Source organism: Oncorhynchus gorbuscha, linkage group LG15 (genome assembly GCF_021184085.1).
Source record: "Oncorhynchus gorbuscha isolate QuinsamMale2020 ecotype Even-year linkage group LG15, OgorEven_v1.0, whole genome shotgun sequence".
Classification (NCBI taxonomy): Eukaryota; Metazoa; Chordata; class Actinopteri; order Salmoniformes; family Salmonidae; genus Oncorhynchus; species Oncorhynchus gorbuscha.
The window spans coordinates 42,527,470-42,544,341 of NC_060187.1; the positions used below are offsets into that span (position 1 = coordinate 42,527,470).

Here is a 16,872-nt window from a genome sequence, read left to right on the forward strand (position 1 = left end):
CTCTGTATGGTCTGCTTCCCCTGAGGCCCTGGGTTCACCCCCTTACAATCACACCGCATAGGTAGGGAGATGGAAGAGGAGGGGTGGAGACTTCTGCCGGTGCCCTGGGTTTACCCACAGCCCCCTTTAGAATCACACTGCATTTGTGAAGAGAAGGATATGTAGAGGAAGGGCATGGATGGAGAAAGGGTGGAAGAAGAGGGGGGGGGGGGTGAAGGCTTCTCTCTAACCCCGAGGGAAATTAGAAGCTGTTAGCTAGAGGCCTGTTTTTCTAGCACCTGATGTGTGGTTCTGCTTATTTTCTGTTTTCTGAAACTATTCTCTACTTTTCAGCAATACGTCATGCTTCACGACATGGTGGCAGCACACAGTATTGTCCGTGTTTCAGTCTGCAGAGCCAACAACGGTTTGTCTAACATACCTCATTTCGATTTTATGCACTTTGGCTAGTGTTCAATTAGCCACTAGAAGGTCACACTTTTTTTTGTGCGTGTCTGCGGCAGTGGGCTCAGGCCCACATATGATGATGCCTCAGCGTTCTTCCCCTGCTGCCCAGAGTGGCAAGAGTAATGAGAGATATGCTGAACAAAGAGATGCACGGAATACCTCGTTTTCTCTCTCTCTTACCTCCCTCTACTTTCCCTTCCTTTCTCTCTTTCCTCTGCTCTCCTCCTCTCCCCCCTGTCTCCACACCTACTGCCTCTCTCCTCTCCTTTGTGTTGGATCATAGCAGACATCGAGGAGGCCCTGTCCACTGACCTGGTGCCCGGCGATGTCATGGTCATCCCTAGCAACGGGACCATCATGCCGTGCGATGCGGTGCTGGTCAGCGGCACCTGCATTGTCAACGAGAGCATGCTGACAGGTGTGACCTGGAAATTCCAACGTCTGTCTGTCTCACTACCCAAATACAAAATGTATACAAAATGTATATTTTACATTTGTGCAAAAGCAGCACACAACATTACACTCTGTAAATGCTGTATACTTGTGCATCAAAGCTCCCAGACTCAATCTCCGTCTCTCCTTCTCGCCCCCCTCCTGTCCCTGTCTCTCCCACCTCCTCCTCCCCCAAGGTGAGAGTGTGCCGGTCACCAAGACCAACCTCCCCAACCCAGGTGAGGGGGACAAGGAGGGTGACGAGGCCTACAGCATGGAGGAGCACAAGAGACACACCCTCTTCTGTGGCACGCACATCATCCAGACCCGTTTCTACTCAGGGGAACTGGTCAAGGCAGTGGTGGTCCGCACAGGTTAGTGTGTATGTGTCCTCAGTCACAACACACGCACACACTACCTATTTTATTTTTGTTCGATCATGATCTACCCTCAGATTTATTTTTAGGATCAGTTGGCACATTCTGAATTCTGCTATCATCTAAATATGCTCGTCCGTGTCCCCCTCCCCCACCAGGCTTCAGCACAGCTAAGGGCCAGCTGGTGCGCTCCATCCTCTACCCCAAGCCCACGGACTTCAAGCTGTACCGCGACGCCTACCTCTTCCTGCTGTGCCTGGTGGCTATAGCCGGTATCGGCTTTGTCTACTCCATTGTCCTCAGCATCATGAACAAGGTACTGGACTGAACATTCAGGGAAGAGGGAGAGTGACTAGTCCTTTTTAGATAGTGTACAGTGGTAATGGTCAGTGGTAATGTGGTTAGGGCATTACATTGGAAAATGGAGTTGAACTGAAAAAGACTGGCTATTCAGCATCACATTCAATTCCTACATGAACTCCTATTGTATTGGACTTGTTTTCTTTGTCCTCTCCTCTACTGTGGCCCAGGTACCAGCCAAGACCATCATCATCGAGTCCCTGGACATCATCACCATCACCGTGCCCCCCGCGCTGCCCGCTGCCATGACGGCGGGCATCGTGTACGCCCAGCGCCGCCTCAAACGCATCGGCATCTTCTGCATCAGCCCCCAGAGGATCAACATCTGTGGCCAGCTCAACCTGGTCTGCTTCGACAAGGTGGACACACACAGACACACACACTAGTAGAGGCTGTGCTTGGGAAACTAGTTGTATTATGGCCTGACCTCTATATTTACTTTGACGAAAGGGTTATTCTCCCCCTATTCACCATCTCTGTTACTCTCTCCTCAGACGGGTACACTCACAGAGGATGGACTAGACTTATGGGGAGTCCAGAGAGTGGAGAATGGCTCTTTCCACCTGTCAGAGGAGAATGCTTACAAGGAGAGTCTGGTCAAGTCCCAGTTTGTAGCCTGCATGGCCACCTGCCACTCTCTTACCAAGATTGATGGCCAGCTGTCCGGAGACCCTCTGGACCTGAAGATGTTTGAGGCCACAGGTTGGGTGAGTGACCGAAACTGGACCTTTAACCTCTGTCCTTCACTATTTCTTAATCCGTCCAATGTGTTTCATGCCGATATATGTCGATGTCGCTTTCCCCTGACTTTCAATGATGTGCGGATCACACGTATGGGTCCATTTTTAGATGTTGGTCAGTTGAAATATCCACTTTCGATGCAGCTTAGTGTTTCTTTCATGTTTACTCCTCCCTCTTCTCCTTGTCAGATCCTGGAGGAGGCCACTGAGGAGGAGACCTCCCTCCACGACCGCATCATGCCCACCGTGGTGCGGCCCCCCAAGCAGCTGATGCCCCCCGAGCCCATTATGTCACCCGAACAGGACATGGTACGAATAGTTTACCCCCCCCCCCACCCGAGAGCAAGGCACTGATGTGTAAATGATTAAGATTAAGCTGTGTCACATATTCACCTGTCACAACCCGTCACATATTATTTGAAAGGCACTGTTTGATTGTACATTCACTCTGTTTACTTCACTGTCACACTGTAGGAGCTGTATGACTTGTCGGTAAGTAGTGCTATTGCTCTTGTTTTTAATATTTCTCCTAGTTTGACTTGGAGGTGAAAGGTAATTCTGTGTGGTGTGTCCCTATACAGTTGGCCTATGAGATTGGTATTGTGCGTCAGTTCCCCTTCTCCTCGGCGCTGCAGAGGATGTGTGTGGTAGCCCGTCTGCTGGGGGAGAAGCGCATGGATGCCTACCTCAAGGGGGCGCCCGAGGTGGTGGCCAGCCTCTGCAAGAAAGACACTGGTTGGTCTCTTAACTGTTTACTCTGAATTTGACAGTACATTTTGCAGACGCTCCTATTGAGAAGAAGTTATGGCCAGTATCGTAAGGAATGAACGCTCGGCTATTCAGTCATAGCCTTGGACTAACTAAGTGTGATAATCATGGTCACGTCACACGACTGGTGTATTGACATGATGCCAATGCCATGATAAAGACGAGCATTTTCAGTGAAATGTTTTGCTCCCTGGAATTGTTCATTTTGAGGATGTTTTCGAAACCGTCTGTCCGTGTAGTTCCAGAGGATTTTGCGGATGTTCTGGAGGACTACACCAAGCAGGGCTTCCGGGTCATCGCCCTGGCCCACCGCCGCCTCGAGTCCAAACTCACCTGGCACAAAGTCCAGAACGTCAACAGGGACCAGATGGAGGCCAACATGGAGTTCCTGGGGCTGATCATCATGCAGAACAAGCTGAAGGCTGAGACCGCCGGGGTACTGGAGGACCTCCGCAGGGCACACATCCGCACCGTCATGGTCACTGGTGAGAAAGCGGGCACACCATGTTTATCATATAAACATACACAGTAAAACATCATCACTGATCTGACTTAACTGGATCTGTGAAAGCCATTCAGTAGACTTGGATGCCAATGGTCTTGAATCAGTGATGAGGGACCTCAAGGTATATGCCATTTAGCAGAAGCTTTTTTCCCCAAAGCGACACATAATCATGCATGCATACATTCCACATATGGGTGGCCACAATACTGGTGTTACAAGCGCCATGCTCTACCAACCAAGCCACACAGGATCACTATCAGACATGAGTTGTCACTCTCTAATGACAACCACCAGTACCCATTCATACTGTAGCCATGCCTCACACACGTAGAATGTGATGTTGGCTGTGATGATCTTTGGGTTTTTCTTGTGGTTCTCAACGCTTTACGGAGGTATTCCTGGAATCCAGACTAATAAAGTTCTGGGCCATGCAGCTTAACTGGCAGAAAGAGCCAAAGTCCTGCCCGGTGTCTCTCTCTCTCTCCTTTTCTCCCTCTGTCGCTTTCAGCACTGTAAATGTAATCACACAATTATATGGTTTCACCGCCCGCCAACCCCTCTCACTAACCCGTGGCCTGTCATGCGGACCACTGGTCCAGAGCCAGTATGCCCAGGCTGCCCCATCCCAACCCCTACCCAGGTTTAGAGTTTCACAAAGAGCATAGCGTCAGGACAATACCCCCCTGTACCTCAGGGAATAGGAGGCAGTCGCCTCTTGGGCAATGATCTAAAAATCTGTTTTGTCTCTCTTCCCCCCACTTCCATAATGGTTATGAGTAGGTCTGTGCCTAAAGGCAACATTTAATATCTTTCCTCCAGGTGACAACATGTTGACGGCCATCTCAGTGGCCAGGGACTGTGGCATGATCCCCCCTCAGGACCGGGTCATCATCGCTGACGCGCTGCCCTCCAAAGATGGTCAGTCGGCCAAGATCAACTGGCGCTACGCAGACAAACCCAGCAAACATGTGGGCAAAGCCCCACGCCTGGAGGTGAGAGATGGACCTCTGGTGGTGGGTGTGGCTAATTACAGCTCTGTCAGACAGACACACACACACACACTAGATGCTGGGTGAGTGAGATGGAAAACAGAAACACCACACATGAGCGCCCTCTGTGGACCAGCATGAGTCATGATTAAGCTAGATGCTCGGATCCCCCTCAGTTTCAATGAGAAGCTGGTTACATCAGAACTCAGAAATAGCCCAGTGATCACATGCAGCAGGAATGGATGAATGAATGGGTGTGTTCTGGGTTCTAGACAATGGCAGCCAGTCATTGTGTCAGATTGTGTCTAGATGCTATCAGGAATATGTATATTTACTGGCATACCTTAAAGGGATAGTTTGGGATTTTGGCAATGAAGCCCTTTATCTACTTCCTCAGTCAGATGAACTTGTGGATACCATTTGTATGTGTTCAGTTTGAAGGAAGTTGCTACCTAGCGTTAGTGCAATTACTGGAAGTCTATGGGAACAACTAGCATGCTAACTGTCCTTGTGGACGTCGTCATTGCGCTAAAGCTAGTTAGCATTGGCTCACGAAACTTGCTCCAACTTCCTTCGTACTGGACGTTGAGACATAAAAATGGTATCCCTTGTTCATCTGACTCTGAGGAAGTAGATATAGGGATTTGGCAATGAAGCCCAGTTTATATGGAAACCAGTGGTAATTTCGTTAACAAAAATAGTGACAAAAATATTTTTCAGTGGCAATTGACAAGACTTTAACTAACTAAATAGACCCAGAAAAAAAAGACTAAACGAAAAAGCTTTTTCATTTCAGTTGACTGTTGACTTCAGTTGGCTATCCTTTGCCTGGTTAAGAAACACAAGCTGCTTTACGAAATGAAAAACAGTAGCTGCATTGAGTTTAATAGTAAAACAAGTCTAGCTATGTTTTTCTCTCCCTTGAGTATAGAGAACTAGGCTGTCTTTGAATTTGTGGTCTCACTCAACCCTCCCACTTTCCCCACTGCATTTCATAGGCAGGTTCTGTAGCCAACTCTCCCTCTTTTCCTGAGAGAAACAGCTTGATTCTAGCCCTTACGGTTCAAAAGATATGACCCATAATACCGCAGCTACGTGTTTTTCTCTCTATCACGCATTGGCGGGCCGCATTTTGCATTCATAAAGCGGCTCGTTCTTAAACTAGGCTACTTGCAGACCGGACTGTTAACTATTTGTTTAGGCGACAACTTGTTCAGTCATAGGGGTCAATTTATTGACTAAATTCCTCTTTCCACTACACTGTATCTGACTGGGTAAATAACTTTTATTTTGTGTTAATGGGGACTCAGACTAAAAAAAAACTTGGACCAGTACTCGAGCACCGATTCGGACTCTACGTTTTTGTGACTCCACTACATCACTGAGCGAAACAGTCATTAGCTCCCATTCTACTTTTGGACCCCAATGTGGCTGTGGCATCTGTGGAACGTTGACCACAATGCCAATGACGCGACCGAGTGACGATGTGTAACCCTTCCTGCTTTGCGGCACCATCTGGTGATTATGCTTCTCTCGCGCTCTCTCCACTTGTGTGTGTGTGTGTGTGTGTCTATTTGTTCTGTATGTAATGTACACTATCTATGTAGGCTGAGTGAGGAATTTACATGGCCAGATAATTATTCTATATGTTTGTCATATTTCTGCTGCTGGGAAGAGAAAAGGATGTTACTCAGACAAATATGTTGGTAGGACAACGCTATGCATGTTTGTGCACGTAGGTCAGTGACATATGTTTACTACAGGTTTAATGAGGCAATACAAATGTGACGTGACTAAAAATGAAAGGGCATTTAGTTGACTAAAATGGCCCACTGTTTTCATCATTTTGACAATAACTACACCAAGTCTTAATGATATTTTAGAGTGCCAAAGTGAATATTGGTGGAAACTGAAGTTGTCAGTTGCTAGCTTTTACAACTGTTACGCTACATAAGCCATGTTGTATCACTCATCTGCAAGATGTCATTCTTCCCTTGTTCACCTGTACCTGCTTGCCCCCCCCCCCCCCCCTGTCCCTTCCTGTCCCAACAGGAAATAGAGATCAGTCTAGAGGATGTGTGTCACACTGACGAGCCCACGTCTCAGGACCAGTACCACTTCGCCATGAGTGGCAAGTCCTTTGCTGTCATCTCTGAGCACTTTCAGGATGTGCTGCAGAAGGTAATGGGGTCCATTCCCCAATAAACACATAGCTATTGCTGTTGTGATTTGGTTGTGTCTAATGCATTGTTGTCGGCCTATGTGGTGTAGTTGGTGCTGCGTGGGACAGTGTTTGCCCGAATGGCCCCAGACCAGAAGACCCAGCTCATTGAAGCACTGCAGAGTGTGGAGTGAGTAGAGACGCTGTTGACCCAATGGGCACAAATGGCACAGTACACACTTACCCTCTTCATAGATCTGTTTTAAATTGCATTCATTACACATTTTGTAAATTACAGTTAAAAACAGTAAATTATCTTTCCCCATCTGCAGCTATTTTGTGGGCATGTGTGGAGATGGCGCAAATGATTGTGGTGTAAGTACAGACCTCTTTTGAAAGTGTTTTTTGTTGTCAAATTATCATGCAGATAGTGTCTTCTATGTTATTGCTTCAACTTTCTCCCCCCCTCCAACCTCGCTCTCTAGGCTTTGAAGAGGGCTCATGGTGGGATCTCTCTCTCCGAGCTGGAGGCCTCTGTAGCCTCTCCCTTCACCTCCAGGACCCCCAACATCTCCTGTGTGCCCAGCCTCATCAGGTAGGCCTGCTCTGGGCCTCAAGCACCAGAACACTACCCATCAGCTCAACATGGCTAACAAATGAACACCAGCCTACTGCCAAGCTTAGAGACTAATCAGTGAGCCTTATAAAAACACTTGCATACTGACTCGCTCGATTTGTTCCTAAAAAAAAAATTCTAATAATATCTATCCACAGAGAAGGGCGAGCGGCTCTCATCACATCCTTCTGTGTGTTCAAGTTCATGGCCCTCTACAGCATCATCCAGTACATCAGTGTCACCCTGCTCTACTCTGTGAGTACAGTACCCCTCCCTTAGTCTCGGCACTCCTGTCAGGATATTACTAGTCTCTGGTGTATACAGTAGCTGACCTGTGACCTTATCTCTCTGTAACCATGTCAGATCCTCAGTAATCTGGGAGACTTCCAGTTCCTCTTTATCGACATCGCTATCATCCTCCTCATCGTCTTCACCAGTAAGTAGATCAATACTAGCTAGTTTGACACTTGTCCACAAGTGTCCTGACACTTTTTTTTATTGCGATTTAATTTGGTTTTTAGAAACTTACCCCACCAGCAATAGACTTCCTCATTGCTCGTTCTGCACTATGGGGGTCACGGATAAATATGAACAAAATCTCAAAAAACACCCAAATACTTTATTTTTAGAAACAGCAAAGCTCTCAGTAGAGTGATGCAGGTCTTTAGATGTTGGTAAGTTTCTATAAACCAGGTGACATTTTTGAAAATTGAGATTTGTTAGAAATAAAAGTGAACTTGTCCTTTTAAATTAAATGTTTGATCTACTACCAGCTTTGCTGGGTTTGTACTTCACTCTCTCTACCCATCGTACCTTCCGGTTCCTTACTTCTTTCCCTGTGTCTTTGTCATGATCTCTCCCACCTTCTGTCCAGTGTCTCTGAACCCAGCGTGGAAGGAGCTGGTGTCGAGGCGTCCCCCCTCAGGTCTGATCTCAGGCCCTCTGCTGTTCTCCGTACTGACTCAGATCCTCATCTGTCTGGGCTTCCAGACCATCGCTTTCCTCTGGGTCCGACACCAGGCCTGGTACGACATCTGGACGCCAGAGTCTGAGTGAGTCCAAGTTCAACCCCCAAGCTAACTACAGAACCTATTCAAAACACACCATTGGGGGGACAGCAGTAAGAATGTAAAATCACCAATTCACACCAATAACCTGTAACAATACACCAATGGACCAACGAGACGACACTACCAGACTCAAAACAAACCAATAAGCCAAATACCGTGAATGTCTTATTGTATACCATTACTGCAAACAGTAGGGACATCGCCAGTCAACCTTTGACTTGTAAAACTGCTTCCCGATATACATATGACTGTGTGCATCTCTGTTCTCTCCTCTCCCAGTGCCTGCAACTCGTCCCCCCATGCCAACTTCTCCCCGAAGCACAACTCCTCTGAGGACGACCACAACATCAAGAACTACGAGAACACCTCCCTGTTCTATGTCTCCTCCTTCCAGTACCTCATCGTGGCCATTGTCTTTTCCAAGGGGAAGCCCTTCAGACAGCCCAGCTACAAAAACTGTGAGGACCAACGTTCCTACGTATTCGCCTGAAAATCGGCTAACAGTATAAAAGTGTTTTTTTAAGTGTTGGATCCAAAATCAAGGTTTTGAGATTGGTTGGAAATGCACAATTTTTTCCTGTGTGACTGACCTATGTTTGATTAGTTGTTCTGTCCGTCTCTTTCTTTGCAGGGCCCTTCGTGGTGTCATGTATTGGCTTGTACATATTTCTGTTCTTCATCATGTTCTACCCTGTGTCTGCTATCGATGAATTCCTAGAGGTGAGTGGGCATCAACCAGGAGAGACGAGCTTCATACAGATATTAGCCTCAAGCTTCGGTTGAATTGGGTCCTACAGTAATGACTTTGTGAATTAACATGGCGTTGCTTCACTTTTCTTGTTTAAATGTGCTCTTGAGAATCTGTTCCTCTCCCTCCCGTCTAGATTGTGTGTGTTCCATTTGAATGGAGAATCGCTCTGTTCTTCATCATCGTAGTCAATGCAGCCGTGTCTGTCTTGGCGGAGGTAAGACACACACATTAAACTGTCCATTTTGCAATATTCTGGGCTCTCTTTACACCATGTTACATAGGTATTTTTTGCATGCACAGTTTTTGTTTGGTCAGTGTTGACGTCATCAATGTTGTCGTCATCAGTGTTTTGATGAAGGTGCATAGGTTGTCACGTGGTGTTCGATTGTGCGTTGACTCTGACCTACTGTCGGAGAGTGTTAAAGGATGAAGTGGAGGGCTGAGCTGTGATGTACCATTTGATTATCTTTTCAGTATGAAAAATACAGAAACTGCCTCGTCTTTCATTGACGTAACCAACTGAAAATGCCCTCTTGTTATTTGAGCGGGGACACTCACACAATTCCTCCCTTTCTTTAAATACAACCGGTCATCACCACAGTGACGGCCACGCTGTAAACCACTCAGCGCATTAAATCTAATGGGTGGTTGGTTACACACCCAGGCACTGCTCTTTCTCAATCTCCAAGCGTAGACAAGTGGCAGAAAATGATGACCTAGAGCTGTGTGGCCCAATGATGGAGATGGATAACCGGTGATTTACTATTAGAAAATGCCCCTGGCTTGCCCTGCGCAGTAGAGCAGTTCTCTCTCCCCGCTCTTGAGCCTGCCACACACAGCTTAGCAGTGACACAAGACGGCGGGCTCTCCAAGGCTGCCAACCTCCCACACACCAACCAATGACGCTCAATGGATAATCACCAGGAACAGATCCCTGTCTCACAACAAAATCCACTTTTAAAAAGCACCATCCTGTTGTAGATGATGACACCCTCTTTCTCATTGTATTTATTGTCTTCGTTTATGTTGAGAATAACTCCTTTTGCCTCTACTCACGACTAACGCACAGAGCTGAAATCACCTCGAATGTCCTTTCAGTAGTTTGACTATACAAAACACAAATGAGGATGGACAAAATCTGCTTGAGAAAAGCTGTGTGATCAAGTAGCCACTCTGCTCTTTGTAATTTTTTTCCCGCCCACTGCGCCTATTATTCCATAGACCCTCGTCCTTGACGTCGTCTTATGGAAGCTTGTGTTCAGCCGAGACAAGCAGGGCAGCTATGGCACCACCCCCGCCACCCCGACAACACAGGTTGGGAAATCTGACACTCCTCTTCCACCGTTTCTTTTAATCTCCCCTGGTGACCCCCCCCCTTCTTTCTCTCCTTTCTCTTTCTCTATCACCCAGCACTCTTATTATATAACATACCCAAACCTTGCATGTGTGGACCTTATTGTTCTCTGACCCTCTTTCGCCCCATGGTGGGTTGTCTGTGTTATTACTCTGGGAGCACGATTCCTTCCTATATTTAATACCCCCAGCAGTAGTACAGTATTGGCTCCAGTAAGCTCCTCCGGCTGCATGCGCCATCAAAGCATCCCCTGTTAGCTCCTAACAGTGTGAGTGGAACCCACATGGTCTAGGTCAGGTACAGTACCCACTGCAGGCTAGCTGAGAAGGGTATGTCTCCCACCCATGGTGTCACTCTTGATCCCACCCATGGTGTCACAAATTATCCTAAGTAACTACTCTGTTGCATTGCTTATTTTGAGGTAATTCTCGGCAGAAAAACGACAATCCCCCAAACGTATTGCCAGCCATGCTTGACTTGATTTGAATTACCTAATAACTTATTCTGTTGAAATTATAGAATTTTTCACAACAGTTAAAAACCATAATAAAACAGTGTGTATGTATGCATGCTGCAATAGTGAACCAATCTGAATACCATCACTACCTTTTTAGGTTATATAGCGCATGTGAGATCATTCTACCTTCTAAAGGCACAAAAATACAAAAGACAATTGGGAAGATAATGAAGGAGGAAACATATCCACAGAGGAAAAAAATATTCATTGAGTTTTCTTTGCCCTTTGCCTCCTCTTGTTGTTGTTATCGTGCGGTTTCCAGGGTGGCATAGACCTCTGGGGACCCAAGTGTCTGTCGTGGCTGTGCTGCCGGCAGAGGAAGGTACCCAAGGCACTCTACATGCACCTTGCCCAGGAGCTGAGCGTGGACCCCGACTGGCCCCCCAAACCCACCACCACCACCGAAGCCAATCCCCCGCCGCCTGGCAACACCCCAGAAAACTGCTCCTCCTGCCAGATCATGGCCGATTCCTAGCACCCCCCCGCCCCCAATCTTGCTAAAGCAGATATACATACACGACCAAAAGGACAAACTGTTGTCTATGAAAAGGACGAGGCGAAAGACTATGAAAGATGGGGTGATGGTAAAAATGGTTTGTGGGATGGACAAATGGGAGTGTCCAGGTATCTGGTCTCTCCATGCTCTTTGCTGCTCAGATCCATCACAGTGTTCAGAACCTGGCTAGTCTACATAAGCCCCACCAACCAAACCCCTCAACCTGCCACCACCCCCTGGTCTACAAAGGTTTGTCTACTACACAAATACATCCCAAGGATAGTTTACTCAAGCGATTCTCAACTGGTGGGTCACAACCCAAATTTGGGTCACGGGTGGTTTTGAATGGGTCGCAGTTGTCTGGACTTAAATGACTAAAACCAGTTAGAAAGTGATTAAATAATGTAATCTGACCAATTTTTCTTCAATCACTATTTTCAATATAGAGCTAATTAGCAGCGCTATGTTAATTGATTTTGTGGTCTCAAACCAGTGATTTTATTAACATACATTTTTCCAGATTGCATTGCTAATTTTCTTTGTGATGCAAATACACTATATGACCAAAGGTATGTGGACACCTGCTTATCAAACATCTCATTCCAAAATCATGGGCATTAATATTGAGTCGGTGCCCCCCTTTGCTGCTACAACAGCCTCCACTCTTCTGGGAAGTCTTTCCACTAGATGTTGCTCCATTCATACACAAGCATTAGTGAGGTCAGGCACTGATGTTGGGCAATTAAGTCTGGATCACAAAGGTGCTCAATGGTGTTGAGGTCAGGGCTCTATGCAGGCCAGTCAAGTTCTTCCACACCAATCTCGACAAACAATTTCTGTATGGACCTTGATTTGTGCACAGGGGCATTGTCATGCTATAACAGTGAAGGACCTTCCCCAAACTGTTGCCACAAAGTTGGAAGCACAGAATCGTCTAGAATGTCATTGTATGCTGTAATGTTAAGATTTCCCTTCACTGGAACTAAGGGGCCTAGCCGAACCATGAAAAACAGGTCACTGAGCTCTTCAGTAAGGCCAATCTACTGCCAATGTTTGTCTATGGAGATTGCATGGCTGTGTGCTCGATTTTATACACCTGTCAGCAACGGGTGTGGCTGAAATAGCCTGAAATAGCCGAATCCACTAATCTGAAGGGGTATCCACATACTTTTGTGTATATATATATATACTGTATCAAATCGCGACTGAGCCAACCTGGTTTAATTTGTGTCTGGGGCAAAACCAGTTGAGAACCACTGGTCTACTCTATATCCACTCCCCTTCTCCTCACCTGGTGTACCTGCAGTCCAATAGTCCTTGGTGTCGACAGGCTGGGTCCTGTGGCAGAGTCAGACCCCGTGCTGAAATATGCAGCAACCGAACACACTCCAATCTTAGTTCTTATTTCTACAGTTGTAGTTGCTGCTGCCGTGATTCCTAAAGAGGCTCAAGATCTTCTCCCATTGCTTTTGTTTGTAAGCAGCCACCAGACATCTCCACTAAGGTGGTTATCACCATACAGGAGACTCGAAGCATGGATGTGCATGAACCCAGCTCCATATAGCTATTGTTACATGGTGGTTGGAACACTACTGCTTACCCAATAGTACTGTAATCTTATTATTGCTGAACCAGAACCTTTTTGTATTATGAAACAGTATGTGCGCAGAAGAGGCAGCATGTAAACTGCTTGGAATCATGTGTAGCAGCAACCCCCCCCCCCCCCCCGTATATAGACACCATCCATAGGCGAATAGACTTGCAAAATCGTGTCAAACTGGCCTCACATGGGCTAGCATTGCTCCTCATAAAAATTGATCCTGTATTGCATTTCTTCCCATGGAAGAAGAAACAAGGTATGATAATGGCATTGTTAAATTCATTAGCTAGCTGTATGCTCTCTCCATACAGCCGTGCAACTGGCAACACACACTGTACTACCGATACACACTGCGCAATAGCCATAATAGCCTGCATGTATAACCACTGCACAGTCAAACGAGAAATCAAAGGGCTAATACTCATTGTCCATGAGAGGAAGCTGCTGGGTGGAGATCTAGGATGACGGGCTCAAATCAAATACAATCTAATTTCATTTGTCACATGCTTCGTAAACAACCGGTGTAGACTGAGTGAAATTATTATGAAATTACTTCCGGGTCCTTTTCCAACAATGCAGAGGTAAAGATAAAAAAATAATTACAATAGAAATACTAACTAGGAATAAATACGAATAACAATAACAAGTAACAAAACATTGCTATGTTCAGGAAGTACCGTGCAGGAATACAAGGTAATTGAGGTCGATATGCACGTCAAGTAGGTGTAAAGTGACTAGGCAACAGGATGGATAAGACCGTAGCAGCAGAGTATGTGGTGAGTGTGGACGTGTGTGTGGCATCAGTATGCATGTGTGCCCGAGTTTGTGGGTGTGTGATTGTGTAGGTAGATTCCAGTGTGTGTGCATTGAGTTCATGCATAGAGTTAGTGCAGAAAAGGGTCAATGCCGGAAGTCCAGGTAGCCATTTCCTTATCTATTTACCAGTCTTGTTTAGCAGTAGTGCTAAGCGATTAGTGTTTTTTTGGAGGTTGCTTCGATTATTTAAAAAATAATCACGGTTTTAGGTTGCGATTATTTGGGTTAAATGCTGCCCATTCACTGCTGATCACTTATTAACCATTTATTCACATTACTTTAATATTAAATATATTTTGTGTATTACATTTGTTTTATTTGATGACTTTATTTCATTACAAGTCATCATCTCATGTCTATAGAGCTGCTGTCTGACAAAATCACTATTCTGTAGCTCGTCAAAGTAAATAATATTTATGACTGCTGAATAACAACAATCAATCACTTTGATCATGTATTTTCTGGTAGGGATACCTCGCGAAGCAACAGCTGCTCTGTCACCTCACGATCGTGCATTCTTGGCTCTTCCTGTAGCAGGCGTAAAAGAAACCTAGACCGGACAAGTAGATGCGCAATGGATTATGGTCATTGTAGTTAATTAACATGTTATATGCACTAAACTATGTAGAATACTGGCCTGTTGGAAACTACATCACACAGTTCAGGCCGGATCTGATTTATCTCAAGAGAAACTGTAGAATGTGCTCATTGAGCATACAGAAAAAAAATGAACAGAATGGAATTCAAATAATTGAACCAACTTCAGCCAATTAGTTGCTTAAAACAACGAAAAATCAACTTAATTGCTCAGCAATATTTAGTGGTCTTATGGCTTGGGGGTAGAAGCTGTTCAGGGTCCTGTTGGTTCCAGACTTAGTGCACACTGGCACTGCTTGCTGTGAGGTAGCAGAGAGAACAGTCTAAAACATGTGAGAAAAAAGTCTGAACGTGCTTGATACCATTTAATTCTAATTCCATTACAATGAGCCAATCCTATACCTCTGCCACCATTGTTGTCCATATGCTCGAAGATACAGTGCACAAACATGCACACACACACACACACAAACACACTCTGTCGCGATTCATATATTCTCAACAGCTAAATTGGTTCACATTATTTCATAACATAAAATGTACTATGTGCATTGCTGTCCACCCTCGTGTGTTCACCATATTGTAGACGTCGTATTCTCTGCCGGTCAGTTGTGTAAGCCAGTCTTTCTCCTCATAGTAGCAGATCAGGTATCGTCAGAGATCCTAGTTTGTGTTCATCCAAAATGTGTTTCAGAATTGTCAGAAACACGGTACTGAGAGATACCGCTAGAATGCTTGTTCAAATCAAAAATAATTTTAGACAGAATGACATGTTAAGGCAGTGTTAATTTATTCTGTTTTTTTCCTGCATCAATCACTTTTGTTTATTTTTTAAAGATTCATATTTAAATTTCAAGAATAACAAACGGTTGTTACTTACAATGTTCTAGTTATACATAATTACCAGATCAACCCTTTCAGATCTCTATTGTAATGTTAATGATTTCCTGTGCGTTGGTAGTATGGCAGGTCCTACGGGCCCTAGTTTTGTCGCACCAGGACTACTGCTCAGTTGTGGTCAGGTGCCACAAAAAAAGTGCAACTGGTTCAGAACAGGGCAGCACGGCTGGCCCTTGGATATACACAGAGAGCTAATATTAATAATATGCATGTCAATCTCTCCTGGCTCAAAGTGAAGGAGAGCATGCTTGTATTTGAATGGACCAAGCTGTCTGTTTGAACTACTGGCGCACAGCTCAGACACCCATGCATACCCCACAAGACATGACACGAGGTCTCGTCACAGTCCCCAAGTCCAAAACAGGCTATGGAAGGCGCACAATACTAAATAGAGCCATGACTACATGGAACTCTATTCCACGTCAAGCAACTCATGCATGCAGTCAAATTAGATTTTAAAAAACAGGTTAAAAAAACACCTTATGGAACAGCGGGGACTATGAAGCAACACAAACATAGGTGCATACACACGTACACATGGATTTTGTACTGTATGTGGTAGTGGTGGAGTAGGGGGCTGAGGGCACACAAGCTGAATGTATTGTAATGTTTTTAAAATTGTATAAACTGCCTTAATTTTGCTGGACCCCAGGAAGAGTAGCTGGCAGCAGCTAATGGGGATCCATAATAAATACGAAATATGATAAAGGTGTATACAATGCACACTAAAGAGCATTTTCCAGAAATACCGGTCATTGATTGACGATATGACCAGGGGCAATAGTACATCCTTATGTGCCAATTCACATGTCTAAACCAACTCTGATTGAATCCAGTTTTGCTTTTAGTAAGGGTATTTTTACTAAATGTTTCTGAAGAATTATTCATGTTGGTTATTGTTATTTTCTTCTGTTCAGGGGATCTTTCCTAAATATCTGTAGAAGACTCCAATTATTTGATTTAAATGTGGCATTTAGTTCAATTCAAAATCAAATGTTAGTTTTGTTGAATGATTATATAAAACAAACCATATTTTGTCTTTCCCAAAGAGTAAAGAACATTTTAATCAATGTTCAAATGGTTGTAAACAAGTAATATCTGTTTCCAGATCGGTCCAAAAAGCCGAAATCCAAATTAGACTGGAATATTATGTGTACATTTACAGTATTTGTGTTAAAATTGAGCTTAAATATTGTTTAGAGATGTGCTTGAAGTCTGTATTTTTCATTCATCTAAGGGCTGTAGTGTTGCTTTCGAGACTCTATTTGTGGTACTGTTTTGTCACGATCAGTTGTCTGTACACTTTTCTTTTTTACCGGAACAGCAACGCTGTGTTCATCTTTCTGAATTAGACATGATTCTATTGGGCATTTCTA

At 45.0% G+C, this 16,872-nt stretch overlaps 1 protein-coding gene across 3 annotated transcripts in view; it reads left to right on the forward strand.

Annotated features, from left to right (window-relative positions):
- Positions 1-12,476, forward strand: part of atp13a3 (ATPase 13A3) — a 58,093-nt gene extending 45,617 nt beyond the window's left edge. For 2 of the 3 annotated variants that reach the window (XM_046302161.1, XM_046302163.1), the window contains exons 10-32: positions 334-406; positions 734-865; positions 1,077-1,253; positions 1,415-1,572; positions 1,787-1,975; positions 2,111-2,323; positions 2,546-2,665; positions 2,831-2,848; positions 2,938-3,091; positions 3,364-3,609; positions 4,449-4,621; positions 6,671-6,799; positions 6,890-6,969; positions 7,112-7,154; positions 7,265-7,374; positions 7,554-7,650; positions 7,759-7,831; positions 8,270-8,447; positions 8,745-8,923; positions 9,097-9,185; positions 9,350-9,430; positions 10,438-10,530; positions 11,350-12,476. In XM_046302161.1, the coding sequence (XP_046158117.1) occupies positions 334-406; positions 734-865; positions 1,077-1,253; positions 1,415-1,572; positions 1,787-1,975; positions 2,111-2,323; positions 2,546-2,665; positions 2,831-2,848; positions 2,938-3,091; positions 3,364-3,609; positions 4,449-4,621; positions 6,671-6,799; positions 6,890-6,969; positions 7,112-7,154; positions 7,265-7,374; positions 7,554-7,650; positions 7,759-7,831; positions 8,270-8,447; positions 8,745-8,923; positions 9,097-9,185; positions 9,350-9,430; positions 10,438-10,530; positions 11,350-11,562 (3,018 nt within the window). In that variant the 3' untranslated portion in view covers positions 11,563-12,476. The remainder of the gene's footprint in view (positions 1-333; positions 407-733; positions 866-1,076; positions 1,254-1,414; positions 1,573-1,786; positions 1,976-2,110; positions 2,324-2,545; positions 2,666-2,830; positions 2,849-2,937; positions 3,092-3,363; positions 3,610-4,448; positions 4,622-6,670; positions 6,800-6,889; positions 6,970-7,111; positions 7,155-7,264; positions 7,375-7,553; positions 7,651-7,758; positions 7,832-8,269; positions 8,448-8,744; positions 8,924-9,096; positions 9,186-9,349; positions 9,431-10,437; positions 10,531-11,349) is intronic. The other variant, XM_046302164.1, reaches the window with a different exon arrangement.
- The last annotated feature ends 4,396 nt before the right edge of the window (positions 12,477-16,872 follow it).